The sequence below is a fragment of the Coregonus lavaretus genome, assembly GCF_964263955.1.
Source record: "Coregonus lavaretus genome assembly, chromosome: 32".
Taxonomy (NCBI): domain Eukaryota; kingdom Metazoa; phylum Chordata; class Actinopteri; order Salmoniformes; family Salmonidae; genus Coregonus; species Coregonus lavaretus.
In genome coordinates, this window is record NC_140019.1 from 26,429,577 (window position 1) to 26,453,945 (window position 24,369).

General features: G+C 46.5%; 1 protein-coding gene across 1 annotated transcript in view; it reads right to left on the reverse strand.

Moving 5' to 3' along the window:
• The window catches only part of LOC311108006 (protein diaphanous homolog 2-like), a 589,414-nt gene that overhangs the window by 530,734 nt on the left and 34,311 nt on the right, over positions 1 to 24,369 (reverse strand). The window contains exon 5 of the mRNA XM_084150643.1: positions 2,022 to 2,126. Within this exon, the coding sequence (XP_084006769.1) occupies positions 2,022 to 2,126 (105 nt within the window). The remainder of the gene's footprint in view (positions 1 to 2,021; positions 2,127 to 24,369) is intronic.

Sequence of the window (24,369 nt, forward strand, 5' to 3'; positions counted from 1 at the left end):
TTAGTCAATTTTCCTGCAAACGGAAAGCAAGCGATCAAGCATACAAAGAAGACCCTAAAAACTGGGATTCCATACGACGGCAATCATCTTTGGTAGGGGAAGAGACCACCCAAAGATTGAATAAGGCACATCATATTATTAGTTGTGAAAACACCACACCAGATCCCCAAAATTAACCCCACATCTTGAAATGCAATGCAGATGTTGTCACACCATACCATGTTAATGTCAATTCTAGTACCACGCCTCAATTTCACTCCATCGCGTGTTAAATCAATCAAAAGACCAACACCAAAAATCTGCCTTACTTATTTGCTCTGCCGTCTTGCAGACAGGCACTTATCACACATAAACATACCTGTCCCCTGGACGCTTAAACTCATGTTAACTGGTTCCCGGACCACTCCTACCCTGTCATAGTGGTGTAGGTTGGTGTGTGTCTCTCGCTGTGTGTGTGTGTCTATATTCAATTGTAATAAAAAGCATGAGCTGGAGCACACCCAGAGAACATGATTTAGTGTAGAGGTGCTGACTAATGGTGAATAAACTGTAAGCTATAAAAACAAAGAGAGTTGCAAACTCCATATTAACCTCCCAGTAATTTATTGGGTAAAAAAAACACCAATGTTTCGGCATCACTGTGCCTCCCCCAGGTCGCTACAATGGGTCTACCTGGGGGAGGCACAGTGATGCCGAAACGTTGGGTGGTTTTTTACCCAATAAATTACTGGGAGGTTATACATATGGAGTGTGAGACTCTCTATATTCTATAATGACATGGATCTGACCGGATCCCACCTACAGGGCCAATAGAATGTGAGGGGTAGGGAGGGCCCTGAAAGACAGTCCTAGTCCCTTTCACCCAGACAGAGGAGGCTGTTCATCTGAATAATATAGCAGTGCTCACCAAGCATAATGGGCCCAGTGAAGAATTCAATCATCTCTGATCATCATCATTATTAATAAAGCCAGTTCATTACCATAACAATGAGAGAGGTAATAAATTATAATGTCAAAGGCCAGCGGAGTCGGAGTGACTTAGACGGGAGAATAAATTACTTTTCCTTTTGTGTTGACGGGAGTCTATCCTCAGTAGGGGCCCTAAACTTCATAAAGAGAATAGGAGAATTCACCCTAAAACCCTGGGATTACCCTCAAACGCGCTGGGTTTACCGCTCTTATTGGTTTTGAGTGATGAAAGTGTCATGTTTCAAGATTATGCTGCGTCGGGACGGGCGATGTGTTCCAAATTCAAATGAAAACTTTATCCCTCCCCAATATTAAGCCACTGAGAGTTACTGTTGCGCTACAACAAAAGTGGTTTGATAAGCACCCAGGAAAAAATTTAACGAAGGCGGCAATCAGAGATTGGGGGCTCGAGCAAGGAGAGCGAGATGGGGTGAGAGAGTGATAGGCAGGTAGAGAGAGAAACGGAGTGAGAGAGTGATAGGCAGGTAGAGAGAGAGACGGAGTGAGAGAGTGATAGGCAGGTAGAGAGAGAGACGGAGTGAGAGAGTGATAGGCAGGTAGAGAGAGAGACGGAGTGAGAGAGTGATAGGCAGGTAGAGAGAGAGACGGAGTGAGAGAGTGATAGGCAGGTAGAGAGAGGGAGACGGAGTGAGAGAGTGATAGGCAGGTAGAGAGAGGGAGACGGAGTGAGAGAGTGATAGGCAGGTAGAGAGAGGGAGGCAGAAAGAAGCAGAGCAGGTTAATCTCATTATTCTGTTGTGTCTTGGTTGAATATAATACTTTTCAGCCCACTAACTACTACTACACTGGGTGAGAGTAGGTTAGAACGGTTACAATACAGATGTAATACAGAAAGCCCAATGGTTACAATACAGATATAATGCAGAAAGCCCATTGGTTACAATACAGATATAATGCAGAAAGCCCATTGGTTACAATACAGATATAATGCAGAAAGCCCATTGGTTACAATACAGATATAATGCAGAAAGCCCATTGGCTACAATACAGATATAATGCAGAAAGCCCATTGGTTTACAACAAGGACTTACAGATTTGGCGGTGGCGGAGATGTACTGGACAACCATCTCTCGCTTGGTGCTCAGGTCCTTCCCACGCAGGGGAGCTTTACGCTCCTCGTTCAGGTTCATGTCCTCCTGAAGACACAAACACAGAAAGTGAGGACAGATGACTACTACACATAATGGAGAAGTCAAGGTTATTTTAAAGTTTGCCAAAAGGCACCTAAAGGACTCTCAGACCATGAGAAACAAGATTCTCTGGTCTGATGAAACCAAGATTGAATTCCAAGCATCACGTCAGGAAGAAACCTGGCACCATCTCTACAGTGAAGCATGCTGGTGGCAGCATCACGCTGTGGGGATGTTTTTCAGTGGCAGGGAGACTAGTCAGGATCGAGGGAAAGTACAGAGAAATCCTTGATGAAAACCTGCTCCAGAGCGCTCAGGACCTGAGACTGGGGCGAAGGTTCACCTTCCAACAGGACAACGACCATAAGCACACAGCCAAGACAATGCAGGAGTGACTTGTCCTTGAGTGGCCTAGCCAGAGCCCGGACTTGAACCCGATCGAACATCTCTGGAGAGACCTGAAAATAGCTGTGCAGCGACGCTCCCCATTAAACCCGACAGAGCTTGAGAGGATCTGAAGAGAATATTGGGAGAAACTCCCCAAATACAGGTGTGCTAAGCTTGTAGCGTCATACCAAGAAGACTCAAGGCTGTAATCGCTGCCAAAGGTGCTTCAACAGTACTGAGTAAAGGGTCTGAATACTTATGTAAATGTGATATTTCCATTTTTATCATTATGGGGTATTATGTGTAGATTGATGAGAAAAACAACAACAATTTAATCCATTTTAGAAATAGGCTGTCACGTCACAAAATGTGGAAGTCAAGGGGTCTGAATACTTTCCGAATCCCTCCCTCTCTCTATAGGGCTTCTGTACTACAGTTGAGGGTACACAGTCCCTCCCTCGCTATATAAGCAATATGCCAGACAGGCATAGCAACAAGAGGTAATGTGGACAAGCCCACAACTAGTGACAGTGATAACTACCCCTGGAAACAGAAGAGTGAGGCAATCATGATGCATTACCCTCTGTTATACAACGGAGTGGATATCATACAACACTGCCTGTACAGTGGATGGGTAAGGATGATTACCATCCAACACTATCACACCACAGTGCCTGGATGGACAGTAGCCTATGTCTCATTAGCTATTATCTTCAGCATACATGCTACCTTTTACTCTGCATCACAAAAAGGACCTTTCTTGTCAAAGAGATGTGGGGATGAAGGGAGTGAGGGATGGTAAGGAGAGCACTAAAAGCAGGGGAATGACATGATGATGAGGATAGTAGGAGGATGGGAGGATGTTTATTCGGCACTCTCAGACAAAGGTATGGACAGAATGACAGAGAAAAACAAATGGCTAAAGTGATGTGGATGAGTGGCCCTGCGGTGGAACAAGGCTGCTCTCTAGTGGGAGAAAGAGGAATTCTGTGTTTTTCTTTTGTTTGATGTCTTTCTGTACACAGTGAGTTGGCTGAGCTTCTTTTGCTGTAGGGTGGTGGTGTTGGATGGATAGGAGGACTGGGAACTGCCAGGGACCTCACGATACGATATTATCACCATACTTAGGTGTCGATGCAATATTTATTGCAATTCTCACGATTCTATATGTATTGCGATTTGATACTGTGATTTTATTGCGATTCCATGTTCCAAACATATTGATCAACATATGTCTGCTACAGAGAGACGAGAGAGAGCCACGAGAAAACACGTTTTGATCAGCCATGGAAATAAAAGCGCTCAAAACAAATTGGATTCCTATTTAAAACGAAGATAGAGAACAAGCTATAAATACTGGAGTTTTGGTACAGCCAACTAGCGCAAAACTAGTATTGCGCTATTGTCAAAACGATACAATACGATATATTGTAAAAATTAATATCCCGATATGTAACTATCGATTAGAAACTTTGACCAATTGGACGTTTTCTAATGGAGGGACCGGCAGGCTTTTTAATTCATCTCTGAACTCCGCTAATTTGGCCGGTTAATTGTATTCACTAAACAAGGCAAAAGGCGAAACGCGTAGCGGAGAATAAAGGGAGGATGAAGGAGGAAGAGAGGGGGGAGACAGAGGGGCCTGCGGGGTACTCATCAGGGCCAACTGGAAGAGAAAAGCCTCTGCGTTCCGCCTCCCAAAAATGATTAATGATCCATTCATAATGATATCCTCGAAGGTCCGCGTGGAAGAATCCCAAGATATCCCTGGCTGCCGACTCGGGTAAATGAAACATTTACACAGGCAAGCTGTCTGGTGGTAGTGGAGACATCTGCATGTGCTCTTCCAGCTGAACGGACTGGGCCTCAACTCTGTATGGCCTGACTACTGTGGGAAACAATGTGAGACAGAGGAAATAACTGCCTCGGATACGTCAGAAATCACAGAGCGATGCGGATATATGTGCTGCCTGTGAACGCAGCTTGGGGCTTCAATTTGCTCCCATTGCAAGGGATAATGTATAGTGTATTGTCATATGTGTCTTCTATTGAAATGGATATGGACAAGAGTCACGATCCAGTAGGACAGAAGTATGAGGAGGAGGAGGTGGAGCAGGAGGAGGAGGAGGAGGAGCAGGAGGAGGAGCAGGAGGTGCAGGAGGAGGAGAAGGAGGAGGAGCAGGCGGAGGAGCAGGAGCAGGAGGAAAAGGAGGAGAGAAAGCATTGTTTGATTTGCTTTGACAAATTGATTATTTTCTCCCCTGCCCCCCAACTTTCATTCATGGAGTATAGGCGTACATCGTGTCTCTCCTGGCTTGTGCAGAGAGAAAGTGTAACTGCAATGGAGAATCACAGAGAGGCTGTTATTACGGAGAATGCTGCTCCTGGCAGTGAGGCATAGGAACATAAAAGCTCAAACAAGCCTCAACCGCACAGCACTCTGCTATGGTCACTTTCACTCCCTCCGTCTCTCACTCTCTTCTACGACTTCAGCAGGCATTAGGTGGGGGGACGAGGCTCATCATTTGGATCTATTACCTGCCAAAGCTGAAGAAAGGAATCATAAAGCGCTCTGAAAACTAGAAGAGCAGGTGGAGGCATGTTGATGCCAGTTCACAGATTATACATCGATTACAGGTATTCTCCTTCTAGAATACATGGAATATGACAGACAAGCGATAAGACAAACAGGCTTAGCAACAGGAGGTAATGTGGATACGCCCACAGCTAGTGACAGTGATAACTACCCGTGGAAACAGAAGAGTGAGGTCGGAGTATGATGTGTCAATGGGCCCTGGTCAAAAGTAGCGCACTATATACAGAATAGGCCAAGGAAATGATCATCCACAATACCAACAGGTTGGTATGATATCCACCCTGCTGTATCACAGAGTGGATAGGGTGCCATTTGGGACGCAGCCTTGGAACATTCTGTGCCAAGATGTAGGAGTGTGGTATCATATCTGTATCATGTACAATGCTGCTGCCTATGGCTCATCCCTCTGACTGTGTGTCTGTCTGTAACGTGATTCACAGCGGTGGACCAGGCGAGTGGCGGTCGTTCCAACAACATCATTCACACAGAGACAGACGTGTTGGTCTGGAGGGCACGGCCTAGAGAGGAGGAGTGACCAGTCCGTCTGTCCATTTGTCCATCCTGAGGCGTCCTCACCGGTCATCACAACCCTATCCTCCTCCCTCCTAGCCCTACCCTTGTATGAAACGTGTCTGAATGTTAATGTTAGATGGAGCTGATGGGGAGGGGTACAGATTCATAAAGAAGGGGGTTTGCCGCTGGCTAAATGAGGGTGTAAACATGTGTGTCACATTGTGGCTTGCTGTTTTCCCAGCACGAGGTCCCACATTAAGAATCCTGCCACAACGCCTCCTTCTCGCCAAAGATGCTTCCTCCAACGGGAGATTTCATCAGAGGATTTACCGCTGTGAATTTATATCAGGGGCTCCGACTCCGGGGTCCAGCTGTGCACATCTAGACTAAAGAATCCAAGGACGCTGCACAACACAACACACACTCTAGTGGCAGAATGGAAGCCACAGCAGCTGTAATGTGACTCTCAGGCAGGCAGCAGCCACTGGTATAACACTAACACTACCACTACCACTACTGTAACACGTACACTACCACTACCACTACTGTAACACGTACACTACACACTACCACTACTGTAACACTAACACTACACACTACTGTAACACTAACACTACCACTACACACTACTGTAACACTAACACTACCACTACCACTACTGTAACACGTACACTACCACTACCACTACTGTAACACGTACACTACACACTACCACTACTGTAACACTAACACTACACACTACTGTAACACTAACACTACCACTACACACTACTGTAACACTAACACTACCACTACCACTACTGTAACACGTACACTACCACTACCACTACTGTAACACGTACACTACCACTACCACTACTGTAACACGTACACTACCACTACCACTACTGTAACACGTACACTACACACTACCACTACTGTAACACGTACACTACCACTACCACTACTGTAACACGTACACTAACACTACCACTACTGTAACACTAACACTACCACTACCACTACTGTAACACGTACACTACCACTACTGTAACACGTACACTACCACTACCACTACTGTAACACGTACACTACCACTACCACTACTGTAACACGTACACTACACACTACCACTACTGTAACACGTACACTACCACTACCACTACTGTAACACGTACACTAACACTACCACTACTGTAACACTAACACTACCACTACTGTAACACGTACACTACCACTACCACTACTGTAACACGTACACTACCACTACCACTACTGTAACACGTACACTACACACTACCACTACTGTAACACGTACACTACCACTACCACTACTGTAACACGTACACTACCACTACCACTACTGTAACACGTACACTACACACTACCACTACTGTAACACGTACACTACCACTACCACTACTGTAACACGTACACTACCACTACCACTACTGTAACACGTACACTACCACTACCACTACTGTAACACGTACACTACCACTACCACTACTGTAACACGTACACTACCACTACCACTACTGTAACACGTACACTACACACTACCACTACTGTAACACGTACACTACACACTACCACTACTGTAACACGAACACTACACACTACCACTACTGTAACACGTACACTACCACTACTGTAACACGAACACTACACACTACCACTACTGTAACACGTACACTACACACTACCACTACTGTAACACGTACACTACACACTACCACTACTGTAACACGTACACTACACACTACCACTACTGTAACACGTACACTACACACTACCACTACTGTAACACCAACACTACACACTACCACTACTGTAACACGTACACTACCACTACTGTAACACGAACACTACACACTACCACTACTGTAACACGTACACTACACACTACCACTACTGTAACACGTACACTACACACTACCACTACTGTAACACGTACACTACACACTACCACTACTGTAACACGAACACTACACACTACCACTACTGTAACACGTACACTACACACTACCACTACTGTAACACGTACACTACCATTACTGTAACACGTACACTACCACTACTGTAACACTAACACTACCACTACCACTACTGTAACACGTACACTACCACTACCACTACTGTAACACGTACACTACCACTACCACTACTGTAACACGTACACTACACACTACCACTACTGTAACACTAACACTACCACTACCACTACTGTAACACTACCACTACCACTACTGTAACACGTACACTACCACTACCACTACTGTAACACGTACACTACCACTACCACTACTGTAACACGTACACTACCACTACCACTACTGTAACACGTACACTACACACTACCACTACTGTAACACGTACACTACACACTACCACTACTGTAACACGAACACTACACACTACCACTACTGTAACACGTACACTACCACTACTGTAACACGAACACTACACACTACCACTACTGTAACACGTACACTACACACTACACCTACTGTAACACGTACACTACACACTACCACTACTGTAACACGTACACTACACACTACCACTACTGTAACACGTACACTACACACTACCACTACTGTAACACGTACACTACACACTACCACTACTGTAACACGTACACTACACACTACCACTACTGTAACACGAACACTACACACTACCACTACTGTAACACGTACACTACCACTACTGTAACACGAACACTACACACTACCACTACTGTAACACGTACACTACACACTACCACTACTGTAACACGTACACTACAAACTACCACTACTGTAACACGTACACTACACACTACTGTAACACGAACACTACACACTACCACTACTGTAACACGTACACTACACACTACCACTACTGTAACACGTACACTACCACTACTGTAACACGTACACTACCACTACTGTAACACAAACACTACACACTACCACTACTGTAACACGTACACTACACACTACCACTACTGTAACACGTACACTACACACTACCACTACTGTAACACGAACACTACACACTACCACTACTGTAACACGAACACTACACACTACTGTAACACGTACACTACACACTACCACTACTGTAACACGAACACTACACACTACCACTACTGTAACACGAACACTACACACTACCACTACTGTAACACGAACACTACACACTACACACTACTGTAACACGTACACTACACACTACTACTACTGTAACACGTACACTACACACTACCACTACTGTAACACGTACACTACACACTACCACTACTGTAACACGTACACTACACACTACCACTACTGTAACACGAACACTACACACTACCACTACTGTAACACGTACACTACACACTACCACTACTGTAACACGTACACTACACACTACCACTACTGTAACACTAACACTACCACTACCACTACTGTAACACGTACACTACCACTACTGTAACACGAACACTACACACTACCACTACTGTAACACGAACACTACACACTACCACTACTGTAACACTAACACTACCACTACTGTAACACGTACACTACACACTACCACTACTGTAACACGTACACTACACACTACCACTACTGTAACACGAACACTACACACTACCACTACTGTAACACGAACACTACACACTACTGTAACACGTACACTACACACTACCACTACTGTAACACGAACACTACACACTACTGTAACACGTACACTACACACTACTACTACTGTAACACGTACACTACACACTACCACTACTGTAACACGAACACTACACACTACCACTACTGTAACACTAACACTACCACTACCACTACTGTAACACGTACACTACACACTACCACTACTGTAACACGAACACTACACACTACCACTACTGTAACACGAACACTACACACTACTGTAACACGTACACTACACACTACCACTACTGTAACACGAACACTACACACTACTGTAACACGTACACTACACACTACTACTACTGTAACACGTACACTACACACTACCACTACTGTAACACGTACACTACCACTACACACTACTGTAACACGAACACTACACACTACTGTAACACGTACACTACACACTACCACTACTGTAACACGAACACTACACACTACACACTACTGTAACACGTACACTACACACTACTACTACTGTAACACGTACACTACACACTACCACTACTGTAACACGTACACTACACACTACTACTACTGTACCATTTGAACCATTTTACATTTAGCAGACGCTCTTATCCAGAGCGACTTACAGTTAGTGAATACGTACACTACACACTACCACTACTGTAACACATACACTACACACTACCACTACTGTAACACGTACACTACACACTACCACTACTGTAACACGAACACTACACACTACCACTACTGTAACACGAACACTACCACTACACACTACTGTAACACAAACACTACACACTACTGTAACACGTACACTACACACTACCACTACTGTAACACGTACACTACACACTACCACTACTGTAACACGTACACTACACACTACTGTAACACGTACACTACACACTACTACTACTGTAACACGTACACTACACACTACCACTACTGTAACACGTACACTACACACTACCACTACTGTAACACGAACACTACCACTACTGTAACACGTACACTACACACTACCACTACTGTAACACTACCACTACAGTACACACTACACAATACTGTAACACTACAGTACTTTTATACAGGTAACAAGCTGAGATTAGGAGCACTCCCTTTAAGAGTGTGCTCCTAATCTCAGCTCGTTACCTGTATAAAAGACACCTGGGAGCCAGAAATCTTTCTGATTGAGAGGGGGTCAAATACTTATTTCCCTCATTAAAATGCAAATTAATTTCTAACATTTCTGACATGCGTTTTTCTGGATTTTGTTGTTGTTATTCTGTCTCTCACTGTTCAAATAAACCTACCATTAAAATTATAGACTGATCATTTCTTTGTCAGTGGGCAAACGTACAAAATCAGCAGGGGATCAAATACTTTTTTCCCTCACTGTAATAGCATGGCACCCCTGGAGCAAATTAGGGTAAAGTGCCTTGCTCATGGGCACATAGACAGATTTTCACCTTGTCGGATTGGGTATTCGAACCAGCAACCTTTCGGTTACTGGCCCAATGCTCTAACCGCTAGGCTACATACCGGCCCAATTAGAACTAGCACAAACACTAATACTAAACACTACACCCTACACTAACACTCCAGTGGTTTCTTAACATGCCGGGAGAATATCATTTGTCCACATCTACCAACCCAGTGCTGCTCCTCTTCCCAGAACCTTTTGATGACCTGGCAGCACTATGGGCTTATTCTATCTTTGAGTGACATGCAGAAGGAAAAACACATTTGGATTTGTCCTAGTCTTTAAAGCACACCAGGGGGCTCCTTGGTCAGCACTCTAACACCCTCATTTGGAACTCACTTGAAAACAGCTGTGTATGCTATGTTATCGATCAATAAGAGCTGGGGATACGAGGAGGCACACAGAGAACAACCAAATGCTACAGGTTTTTTTAAAGCAGCTGCAAACCCTCTGTATTGAGATTAAGATAATGCAGTTTGAATATCATTTGACTCGATTTAGCTGGTCCAATTCAAGCTGCATTATAATTTCAACATAGGCTGCTGGTGGTACTTCAGCTATGAACATGATCTGCCATCTATAGTGTTACAGTACTGTGTAGTGTGTAGATAGGGGCAAGTTGGTGCTGGTGGCTTCAAAAGCATGTAAAGGTAATACAAATACTTAAATTCATTACTGTAATCACGCTTTCAGTGAGGGTTCTCGGCGCAACACATTTCCAGACGCCGTGAAACATGCCTTCCCTGTCACTGAGCAAATGGAAGTCTGAGTTTAATGTCACGGCGCGCTGAGCACAAACACAGTAATTGAGAGGTGAGCTGAGTGACAGGCAGGCCATGAGGTGCGCTGAGGCAGGAAAGACAGAGCGGCAAGAAAACACAGAGCGGCTTGTGATGAAAGAAAGAAGAGAAGCAGCATCTTTGGCTCCCGCAATAAAGAACATCATATGATAAAAGGTAGAGAGAGAGCGAGAGCGAGAGAGAGAGAGAGAGCTATGCAATGAAGCCTGGGTAATTTAGCCTTGCCCGCTTCAAAGAAATGGGCTGAAAGCTTTTTGTTAGATTTTCAATCTACACAGAGAGCCAGCCAGGGCCAATTTCTATGGAGTAAAAAGCAGGGGTTGCAAAACAGGTTTGACCTCGGAGATGGGTACGAGTTTACCTTAAAATTCAGCATAGTCCGTGATCAACAAGGGGCAAGGTGAGCACTTACAGTATGGTACAGTAAAGCTTCCAATGTTTTCATCCATAAGTCATTCATTTTACATAACCTATGGATTATTAAAGGTCCAAGGAAGCTATTACCTCAAGCAAGACTAGTCAGACTACCTAGTACTTGGGGTTAATGTATACTAAACAAAAATATAAACGCAACATGTAAAGTGTTGGTCACATGTTTCATGAGCTGAAATAAAAGATCCCAGAAATGTTCCATATGCTTATTTCTCTCAAATTCTGTGCACTAATTTGTTTACATCCCTGTTATTGAGCATTTCTCCTTTGCCAAGATAATCCATCCACCTGTCAGGTGTGGCATATCAAGAAGCTGATTAAACAGCATGATCATTACACAGGTGCACCTTGTGCTGGGGACATTAAATGGCCACTATACAATGTGCAGTTTTGTCACACAACACAATGCCACAGATGTCTCAAGTTTTGAGGGAGCGTGCAGTTGGCATGCTGACTGCAGGAATGTCCACCAGAGCTGTTGCCAGATAATGTAATGTTAATTTCTCTACCATAAGCCGCATCCAGTTTGTTGTTTTGGAAAGTTATAAAAGTCTATTGAAAATGTTTGGTTACTAGCTAGCTACCTTTTGAGTTTGAATCCCGCGACGCGGTTGGCATAAGTTGCTGAGACCGCGACTATATGTCCAGTGATCCTGCCGACCAAGGTCTGTGGAGCTGCGTGTCATAGCAGCTAGCCTAGCTGCTGGCTAGCTGCCAATCAAGCTAGCTGGGTTATCTTAAGGACTTGAACGCAGCCCATGACACGGTTAGCTTGTGGCTGTCTAGATGTTTGTTGTTCTTGTTGTTTCCAATCTTCCCTGCGACCTGCCCTTTCTGGAACTGCGAGGAGTAACAGCATAACCTACGTTGCTACTATGACAAAGAGCAAAGCCGGCGTGAGTACCATTTAGGACAGTGGTGTCTATCACAGGTGAAGGATCTTTTAAACAAACAAAAATAGTTCTACAAGCAGTTGTTACAACAACAAGAAAATAGCTTCAAGTGTTGTGTCCAAATACTGGTGGAGTCAACTAATAAAATAATGGACGACCTGACCAGAGCGGTCCAGGACCTGAAGAACAGTTTGCAATTTTCCCTGGGTCAGCTCGAGGAGTTTAAACAGAAGAACGACATGATGACAGCAATCTGTAAGTTATTGAGAGAGGACATATTTCTGTATGTGAATCCATGATAACAGTGATGGAGAAATCAGATTATCTCAAGGGACAATCAAGGCGGAACAACACGGTTGTGGACGGAATTGCAGAATCTCCACGAGACCTGGACGGAGTCTGAGGACAAAGTGAGGGAAATGATCTCGGAGAAACTGAAGATGGACCACAGGAAGATTGAGGTGGAGCGCGCCCACAGGACTGGAAAACCCACCACTGGCCCAGTTGACAGGCCCAGGCCGATAATGGTCAAGTTCAAGAACAAGATAGCTGTTCTGGAAAGAGCCAAGAACTTGAGAGGAATGTACATCTTCCTCAACGAGGACCATCCTGAAGCTGTGCGCCAGAAGAGGAAAGAACTTATCCTAGTCATGAAAGCTGCCAGAGCGCGTGGGGACATTGATTACATCCGGTATGACAGGCTCATTGTCCACCCTCCCTCCCAAAAGCCTGGAAGGCATGAGAGAGCCAAGCCTATGGCTTCGTAGCTTTAACAACGCAGCACAAACACAATTACCAACTGATTAATGGACTGCTGAATGTATATATTTTTCTCTTCCTTTGATTGCTCTTTTCCATATTATGTCTATCTCTGAGAAGCTAACCAGGAAAGGGCTGAAAACAGTCCATATTAATGTAACCTTAGAAATAAGGTTAATGAAATCAATAACTTGCTAACATCAGATAACATTAATATATTAGCAATTTCTGAGACTCACTTAGATAATTCATTTGATGATACAGCAGTAGCAATACAAGGATATAACATCTATAGAAGAGACAGGAATGCTTATGGGGGAGGTGTTGCTGTATATGTTCAGAGCCATATCGCAGAAATGCTTAGAGAAGATCTTATGTTAAGTTTTATTGAAGTGTTGTGGTTGAAGGTTCACTTGGCACATCTAAAGCCTTTTCTTTTGAGGTGTTGCTACAGGCCACCAAGTGCTAACAGTCAGTATCTAAATAATATGTGTGAAATGATTGATAGTGTATGTGATGTAAACAGAGAGGTCTACTTTCTAGTGGACCTGAATATTGACTGGATTTCATTAAGCTTTCCGACAAAGAGGAAGCTTCTCACTGTAACCAGTGTCTGAAATCTGGTTTAGGTTATTAATCAACCTACCAGGGTGTTTACAAACACTACAGGAACAAGATCATCCACATGTATTGATCACATTTGTACTAATACTATAGAACTTTCTTCTAAAGCTGTATCCGTACCCATTGGATGCATTCATCACAATATAGTGTGGTCCTCTGTAGCTCAGCTGGTAGAGCACGGCGCTTGTAACGCCAAGGTAGTGGGTTCGATCCCCGGGACCACCCATACACAAAAATGTATGCACGCATGACTGTAAGTCGCTTTGGATAAAAGCGTCTGCTAAATGGCATATTATATTATTATTATATATATATTATATTATAGTGGCTATATCGAGGAAAGCCAAAGTTCCAAAATCTGGGCCTAAAATAGTGTATAAGATTTAGCTGTGACTCTAATGTGGACGATGTTAAAAATATGTGTTAGTCTGAAGTTATTAATAAGGAGCATCCAGACGCTGCACTTGATGAATTTATGAAATTGCTTCTTCCAATTATTTATAAATATGCACTTGTTAAGAAACTGACTGTTAGAACTGTTAAGGCTCCATGGATTGATGAGGAATTGAAAAACTGTATGGTTGAAAGAGATGGGACAAAAGGAGAGGCTAATAAGTCTGGCTGCACATCTGACTGGCAAAATGAGAAATGATGTGACTAAACTCAACAAAAAGAAGAAGAAACTGTAGTATGAAGCCAATGACATAAATGATGGAGAAAAAACTTTGGAGTACTTTAAATGAAATTAAGGGCAGAAAGACCAATTCAACTCCATGTTTCAACGAATCAGCCAATTATTTTAATGATTACTTAATTACTTAACTCAGAGGGTTTTCTTTAATGGAAGTTTCTCTAATGTCAAACATGTAAAGTGTGGTGTACTGTAGGGCAGCTCTCTAGGCACTCTACTCTTTTCTATTTTTACCAATGACCTGTCACTGGCATTAAACAAAGCATGTGTGTCCATGTATGCTGATGATTCAACCCTATACGCATCAGCAACCCCTGCTAATGAAGTCACTGAAACACTTAACAAAGAGTTGCAGACTGTTTTGGAATGGGTGGCCAGTAATAAACTGGTCCGGAACATCTGTAAAACTAAGAGCATTGTATTTGGTATAAATCATTCCCTAAGTTCTAGACCTGAATCTGGTAATGAATGGTGTGGCTGTTGAACAAGTTGAGGAGACTAAATTACTTGGTGTTACCTTAGATTTTAAACAGTCATAGTCAAAACATATAGAATTAATGGTTGTAAAGATGGGGAGAGGTCTGTCTGTCACACTCCACAAAGCAAGTCATGCAGGCTCTAGTTTTATCTTACCTTGATTATTGTCCAGTCATATGGTCAAGTGCTGCATAAAAATACCTAGTTAAGCTGCAGCTGGCCCAGAAGAGAGCCGCATGTCTTGCTCTTCATTGTAATCAGAGGGCTAGTATTAATACTATGCATGCCAGTCTCTCTTGGCTAAGAGTTGAGGAAAGGTTGACTGCGCCACTAGTTTTTATAAGAAACATTAATGTGTTGGAAATTCCTAAATGTTTGCATAGTCAACTTACACACGTACCCCACCAGACATGCTACCAGCGGTCTTTTCACAGTCCCCAGGTCCAGAACAAATTCAAGGAAACGTACAGTATTATACAGAGCCATGTGTGCATGGAACTCCCTTCCATATTATATAGCGAACAGCAAACCTGGTTTAAAAAAACAAATAAAGCAACACCTCACGGCACAACACCTCTCCCCCATGTGACCTACTTTTTGTGTGTATGTACTGACATGTACAGTGGGGAAAAAAAGTATTTAGTCAGCCACCAATTGTGCAAGTTCTCCCACTTAAAAAGATGAGAGAGGCCTGTAATTTTCATCATAGGTACACGTCAACTATGACAGACAAAATTAGGAGAAAAAAATCCTGAAAATCACATTGTAGGATTTTTTATGAATTTATTTGCAAATTATGGTGGAAAATAAGTATTTGGTCAATAACAAAAGTTTCTCAATACTTTGTTATATACCCTTTGTTGGCAATGACACAGGTCAAACGTTTTCTGTAAGTCTTCACAAGGTTTTCACACACTGTTGCTGGTATTTTGGCCCATTCCTCCATGCAGATCTCCTCTAGAGCAGTGATGTTTTGGGGCTGTCGCTGGGCAACACGGACTTTCAACTCCCTCCAAAGATTTTCTATGGGGTTGAGATCTGTAGACTGGCTAGGCCACTCCAGGACCTTGAAATGCTTCTTACGAAGCCACTCCTTCGTTGCCCGGGCGGTGTGTTTGGGATCATTGTCATGCTGAAAGACCCAGCCACGTTTCATCTTCAATGCCCTTGCTGATGGAAGGAGGTTTTCACTCAAAATCTCACGATACATGGCCCCATTCATTCTTCCCTTTACACGGATCAGTCGTCCTGGTCCCTTTGCAGAAAAACAGCCCCAAAGCATGATGTTTCCACCCCCATGCTTCACAGTAGGTATGGTGTTCTTTGGATGCAACTCAGCATTCTTTGTCCTCCAAACACGACGAGTTGAGTTTTTACCAAAAAGTTATATTTTGGTTTCATATGACATTCTCCCAATCCTCTTCTGGATCATCCAAATGCACTCTAGCAAACTTCAGACGGGCCTGGACATGTACTGGCTTAAGCAGGGGGACACGTCTTCCACTGCAGGATTTGAGTCCCTGGCGGCGTAGTGTGTTACTGATGGTAGGCTTTGTTACTTTGGTTCCAGCTCTCTGCAGGTCATTCACTAGGTCCCCCCGTGTGGTTCTGGGATTTTTGCTCACCGTTCTTGTGATCATTTTGACCCCACAGGGTGAGATCTTGCGTGGAGCCCCAGATCGAGGGAGATTATCAGTGGTCTTGTATGTCTTCCATTTCCTAATAATTGCTCCCACAGTTGATTTCTTCAAACCAAGCTGCTTACCTATTGCAGATTCAGTCTTCCCAGCCTGGTGCAGGTCTACAATTTTGTTTCTGGTGTCCTTTGACAGCTCTTTGGTCTTGGCCATAGTGGAGTTTGGAGTGTGACTGTTTGAGGTTGTGGACAGGTGTCTTTTATACTGATAACAAGTTCAAACAGGTGCCATTAATACAGGTAACGAGTGGAGGACAGAGGAGCCTCTTAAAGAAGAAGTTACAGGTCTGTGAGAGCCAGAAATCTTGCTTGTTTGTAGGTGACCAAATACTTATTTTCCACCATAATTTGCAAATAAATTCATTACAAATCCTACAATGTGATTTTCTGGATTTCTTTTTCTCAATTTGTCTGTCATAGTTGACGTGTACCTATGATGAAAATTACAGGCCTCTCTCATCTTTTTAAGTGGGAGAACTTGCACAATTGGTGGCTGACTAAATACTTTTTTCCCCCACTGTATGTGTAACTGATAGATGCACACACACTACATGTTAATGTTTTTAAATGTATGTAAATTGTAAAATCTTTTGTCTGTAATTTATTCTTTGCTATGTGTCGGACACCAGTAAGACTAGCTGTCGCCATTGGCGTCGGCTAATGGGGATCCTAATAAATCAAATCTAATTAAATCCAACGTCGTTTTAGAGAATTTGGCAGTACGTCCAACCGGCCACACAAATGTAACCATGTGTAACCATGCCAGCCCAAGACCTCTACATCCGGCTCCTTCACCTACAGGATGGTCTGAGACAAACCACCCGGACAGCTGATGAAACTGTAGGTTTGCACAACCAAAGTATTTCTGCACAAACTGTCAGAAACCGTCTCAGGGAAGCTCATGTGGCATCGTAACGGACTTCAGTTGGTAAATGCTCACCTTCGATGGCCACTGGCACGCTGGAGAAATGTGCTCTTCATAGATGAATCCTGGTTTCAACTGTTCCGGGCAGATTGCAGACAGGGCGTCATGTGGGCGAGCAGTTTGCTGATGTCAACGTTGTGAACAGAGTGCCCCATGGTGGCGGTGGGGTTATGGTATGAGCGGACATAAGCTACAGACAACAAACACAATTGCATTTTATCTATGGCAATTTGAATGCACAGAGATGTGACAAGATCCTGAGGCCCATTGTCGTGCCATTCATCCACCGCCATCACCTCATGTTTCAGCATGATAATGCACGGCCCCATGTTGCAAGGATCTGTACACAATTCCTGGAAGCTGAAAATGTCACAGTTCTTCCATGGCCTGCATTCTCATCAGACATGTCATCCATTGAACATGTTTGGGATGCTCTGGATCGACGTGTACGACAGCGTGTTCAAGTTCCCGCCAATATCCAGGAACTTCGCACAGCCATTGAAGAGGAGTGGGACAACATTCCACAGGCCACAATCAACAGCCTGATCAACTCTATGCGAAGGATGTCACGGTTTCGGCCGAGGCTGCTCCTCCTCCTTGTTCGGGCAGGCTTTGGCGGTCGTCGTCTCCGGAGTACTAGCTGCCACCATTCAATGTTTCATGTTCGTTTGGTTTTGTCTGTTTGTAACACCTGTACCTTGTTAGTGTTTGATTGTGTTCCCTATTTAGTTCCGTTATTTTGGGTCAGGTGTTATGTGTGATTGTTACTGTCAGCTGTTCGTGTTCTTGGTATTTTGACTCTCTTCCTGTGTATTTCGAGAGTCCGCACTGCGTGCGCTTTTTCCTTGTTTTACGCACTGTGTTGTGTGCGCATTTGTCGTTCGCGCCTCCCGGTTGGGTTGGCTATTTTCTCCTGTTTGGAGTTGTTTTGCACCACTAAAGACTGTTGACGTACTCTTGTGTGCCTGCGCTTGATTCCCTACACCACATCCACACTCAGCGTTCGTGACAGAATCACACATCACCCATGGAATCAGCAGGAGCGACCGCGCCAACAGCAAGCATGGAGGAACGTCTTCGTGGGCAGGAGGACCGGATTAACCAGGTCTGTCATGCCCTGGAGGGGGTGATGAACACTCTCCACCGATGGGAAACCAGCGGGGTAACCACGACCCCACCTACCGAACCATCCCCATCGGTCAGTCCTCCTGTCCCATCTCCGGAACCCAGTGGGATTCGGCTCTCGCTCCCGAGGGCGTACGACGGCTCCGCTGCCGGGTGTCAAGGGTTCCTGCTGCAAGTGGAGCTCTACCTCGCCACCGTACACCCGGCGCCCTCGGGACACGAGAGCGTCTCAGCCCTCATCTCCTGTCTCACCGGCAAGGCGTTGGAGTGGGCCAACGCCGAATGGAGGAGAATAGACGCCGCTACCACTACCTATGAGGAGTTCTCCCGCCGCTTCCGTGCTGTGTTTGACCATCCACCGGAAGGGAAGGCGGCGGGGGAGCGTCTGTTCTACCTCCGACAGGGGATGAGGAGCGCCCAGGACTTTGCTTTGGAATTCCGGACTCTAGCGGCCGATGCAGGGTGGAATGAGCGGGCCCTTATAGACCACTTCCGTTGCAGCCTCCGGGAGGACGTCCAGAGAGAGTTGGCGTGCAGGGACACCTCGTTGACGTTTGACCAACTTGTCGACATGGCCATTCGGCTGGATACCCTGCTCGCCACCCGTGGACGTCCCGGGTGGGGTTCGCCCATTTCACCCTCCAGCACCTCCGAGCCGAGCCCTATGGAGCTCGGGGGTGCTGGCGCTAGAGAACGGAGGAGTAGGAACCCGAGGGGGGCCGTTCCCTGCACTAACTGTGGCCGTGGAGGGCACACCGCGGCTAGGTGTTGGGGAGGGTCCCCCGGAGGAGGAGAAGGCAGGTCAGGCATTGGGGGGTCCCCCCAGGTGAGTAGGCGCCCTACTTACCCAGAGCTTTCTGTCGTTCACCTAACCTTGCCTGTTTGTTTTCCACAGGTTGCACCTCGTTCCCAGCATAAGGCGCTGGTAGATTCAGGCGCAGCTGGGGATTTTGTAGATCGCCAGTTCTGTGTAGAGTTAGGGATTCCCCTCCTTCCCGTTGATAAGCCTTTCCCTGTTCATGCCCTAGATAGCCGTCCGTTAGGGTCTGGGTTGATTAGGGAGGTCACGGCACCCCTTAAGATGATGGCGCAGGAGGGTCATGAGGAGACGATTCAGCTCTATCTGATTGACTCTCCTGCGTATCCGGTAGTGCTGGGCCTTCCCTGGTTGATGACCCATGACCCTACTATTTTGTGGCGAAAGAAAGCTCTTAAAGGGTGGTCTGCCCAGTGTGAGGGGCGGTGTCTGGGTGTTTCCATAGGGGCGACCTCGGTGGAAAGTCCGAATCTAATGCCAGCACTGCATATTCCCCCCGAGTATGAGGATTTGAAAGTGGTGTTTAGTAAAACTAGGGCGGCGCAGCTGCCGCCTCATAGACGGGGGGATTGTGCGATAGATCTCCAGTCAGGAGCAGCTCTCCCGCGGAGCCATGTGTATCCCTTGTCTCAAGAGGAGAGGAAGGCAATGGAGACGTACATCGCTGAGTCTCTGAGACAGGGATACATACGGGCCTCCACTTCACCCGCTTCCTCGAGTTTCTTTTTTGTGAAGAAAAAGGATGGAGGTCTGCGCCCGTGTATTGATTACCGCGGTCTCAATCAGATTACGGTGAAGTACAGCTATCCACTTCCTCTGATTGCGACTATGACGGAGTCATTGCACGGTGCGCAGTTCTTTACAAAATTGGATCTCAGGAGCGCATATAACTTGGTGCGCATTAGAGAGGGCGATGAATGGAAGACAGCGTTTAGCACGACTTCCGGACACTATGAGTATCTAGTCATGCCATATGGGTTAATGAATGCTCCCTCAGTCTTCCAATCCTTCGTCGATGAGATTTTCCGGGACATGCAGGGACAGGGAGTAGTCGTATACATCGACGATATTCTGGTGTACAGTCCTACCCGATCAGAGCATGTAACCCTGGTGCGCCGAGTATTGAGGAGGCTGTTGGAGCATGACCTATATGTCAAGGCAGAGAAATGTCTGTTCTTTCAGAAGTCGGTCTCCTTTCTGGGTTATCAGTTGTCTGCGTCAGGGGTGAAGATGGAGGTAGACCGGGTGTCAGCTGTGCGTAATTGGCAGACCCCAACCACTGTGAAGGAGGTGCAACAGTTCTTGGGTTTTGCAAATTATTACCGGAGGTTTATCCGGGGTTTTGGACAGGTGGCAGCTCCCATAACGTCTCTGTTGAAGGGGGGTCCGGTGCGCTTGCGGTGGTCAGCTGAGGCGGACAGGGCTTTTGGGAAACTGAAGGACCTGTTTACCTCGGCGCCGGTGTTGGCGCATCCGGATCCCTCTTTACCTTTCCAGGTAGAGGTGGACGCGTCAGAGGCCGGTATAGGGGCCGTTCTTTCCCAACGTTCTGGCACACCACCTAAACTCCGTCCCTGTGCGTTTTATTCTAAAAAGCTCAGTCCGGCGGAGCGGAATTATGACGTAGGAGCGTCTGTTCTACCTCCGACAGGGGATGAGGAGCGCCCAGGACTTTGCTTTGGAATTCCGGACTCTAGCGGCCGATGCAGGGTGGAATGAGCGGGCCCTTATAGACCACTTCCGTTGCAGCCTCCGGGAGGACGTCCAGAGAGAGTTGGCGTGCAGGGACACCTCGTTGACGTTTGACCAACTTGTCGACATGGCCATTCGGCTGGATACCCTGCTCGCCACCCGTGGACGTCCCGGGTGGGGTTCCAGTGTGTGTTAGGGTACCAGCCGGTTCTGGCACCTTGTTGTTCCTCAGCTGTTAGCCGTGGTACAGGCCCTAAAGGTGTGGCGGCATTGGCTTGAGGGGGCTCAACACCCTTTCCTCATTCTAACTGACCACCGTAACCTGGAATAGATCCGGGCAGCTAGGAGACTGAATCCTCGCCAGGCCCGCTGGACTATGTTTCTAGCCCGGTTTGTGTTTAAAATTACTTACATCCCTGGGTCCCAGAACGGGAAGGCAGATGCTCTGTCTCGGCGGTATGACGCGGAGGAGAGGTCCGTTGAGCCCACTCCCATACTACCGGAGTCCTGTCTGGTTGCACCGGTGGTGTGGGAGGTTGATGCCGAGATCGAGCGGGCGTTACGCACCGACCCAAGTCCTCCACAGTGTCCAGTGGGTCGGACGTACGTTCCGCTCGAGGTACGCGATCGCCTCATTTATTGGGCTCATACGTCCCCCTCCTCTGGACATCCGGGTATCGGCCGGACAGTTCACTGCCTTAGCACGAAGTACTGGTGGCCAACGTTAGCTAGGGATGTGAGGATTTATGTCTCCTCCTGTTCGGTGTGTGCCCAGTGTAAGGCGCCCAGACATTTGCCCAGGGGTAAGCTACAACCCCTGCCCGTTCCACAACGACCCTGGTCCCACCTCTCGGTGGATTTTGTTACCGACCTTCCCCCCTCACAGGGGAATACTACCATCCTGGTCGTTGTGGATCGGTTCTCGAAGGCCTGTCGTCTCCTTCCCATGCCGGGTCTACCCACTGCCCTACAGACCGCTGAGGCTCTGTTTACCCATGTCTTCCGGCATTACGGGGTACCCGAGGATATAGTGTCTGATCGAGGCCCCCAGTTCACCTCCAGAGTGTGGAGAGCGTTTATGGAACGGTTGGGGGTTTCGGTAAGCCTTACCTCGGGTTACCATCCGGAGAGTAATGGGCAGGTTGAACGTGTTAACCAGGAGGTGGGTAGGTTTCTGAGGTCTTATTGCCAGGGCCGGCCGGAGGAGTGGGCGAGATACGTGCCTTGGGCCGAGATGGCACAGAACTCTCTCCGCCACTCCTCCACCCAACTAACCCCTTTCCAGTGTGTGTTAGGGTACCAGCCGGTTCTGGCACCTTGGCACGAGAGCCAGATCGAGGCCCCTGCAGTGGATGAATGGGTGCGGCGCTCGGAGGAAACATGGAACGCTGCCCACGTACATCTGCAGCGGGCCATCCGTCGGCAGAAAACGAGCGCCGATCTCCACCGCAGTGAGGGGCCTGTGTACGCACCTGGAGATCGAGTCTGGCTCTCGACCAGAAACCTGCCCCTCCGCCTGCCCTGCCGGAAGCTGGGTCGGCGGTTTGTGGGGCCATTTAAAGTCCTGAGGAGGTTGAACGAGGTGTGTTACAGGTTAGAGCTGCCTATTGACTATAGGAATATTAACCCCTCGTTCCATGTGTCTCTCCTCAGGCCGGTGGTAGCTGGTCCACTCCAGGAGTATGAGATAGAGGAGACTCCTCCGCCCCCGTTGGACATCGAGGGGGCTCCGGCGTACACTGTGAGGTCCATCCTTGATTCGAGACGCCGGATGGGGGGTCTTCAATATCTCGTGGAGTGGGAGGGGTACGGCCCGGAGGAGTGGTGCTGGGTGCCAAGGAGGGACATATTGGACCAGTCCCTGCTGACCGAGTTCCATCGGGGTCATCCTACACGCCCTGCTCCGCGTCGTCCGGGTCGTCCCCGAGCCCGGGGTCGGCGCACGGCTGGAGCCGCGCGTCAAGGGGGGGGGGGTACTGTCACGGTTTCGGCCGAGGCTGCTCCTCCTCCTTGTTCGGGCAGGCTTCGGCGGTCGTCGTCTCCGGAGTACTAGCTGCCACCGTTCAATGTTTCATGTTCGTTTGGTTTTGTCTGTTTGTAACACCTGTACCTTGTTAGTGTTTGATTGTGTTCCCTATTTAGTTCCGTTATTTTGGGTCAGGTGTTATGTGTGATTGTTACTGTCAGCTGTTCGTGTTCTTGGTATTTTGACTCTCTTCCTGTGTATTTCGAGAGTCCGCACTGCGTGCGCTTTTTCCTTGTTTTACGCACTGTGTTGTGTGCGCATTTGTCGTTCGCGCCTCCCGGTTGGGTTGGCTATTTTCTCCTGTTTGGAGTTGTTTTGCACCACTAAAGACTGTTGACGTACTCTTGTGTGCCTGCGCTTGATTCCCTACACCACATCCACACTCAGCGTTCGTGACAAAGGAGATGTGTCACGCTGCATTAGGCAAATGGTGATCACACCAGATACTGACTGGTTTTCTGATCCACGCCCCTACCTTTTTGTTTAAGGTATCTGTGACCAACAGATGCATATCTGTATTCCCAGTCATGTGAAATCCATAGATTAGGGCCTGATTCATTTATTTAAATTGACTGATGTCCTTATATGAACTGTAACTCAGTAACATCTTTGAAATGATTGCATGTTGCGTTTGTTCAGTGTAGTACATGATCCTACTTAGTACTTGGG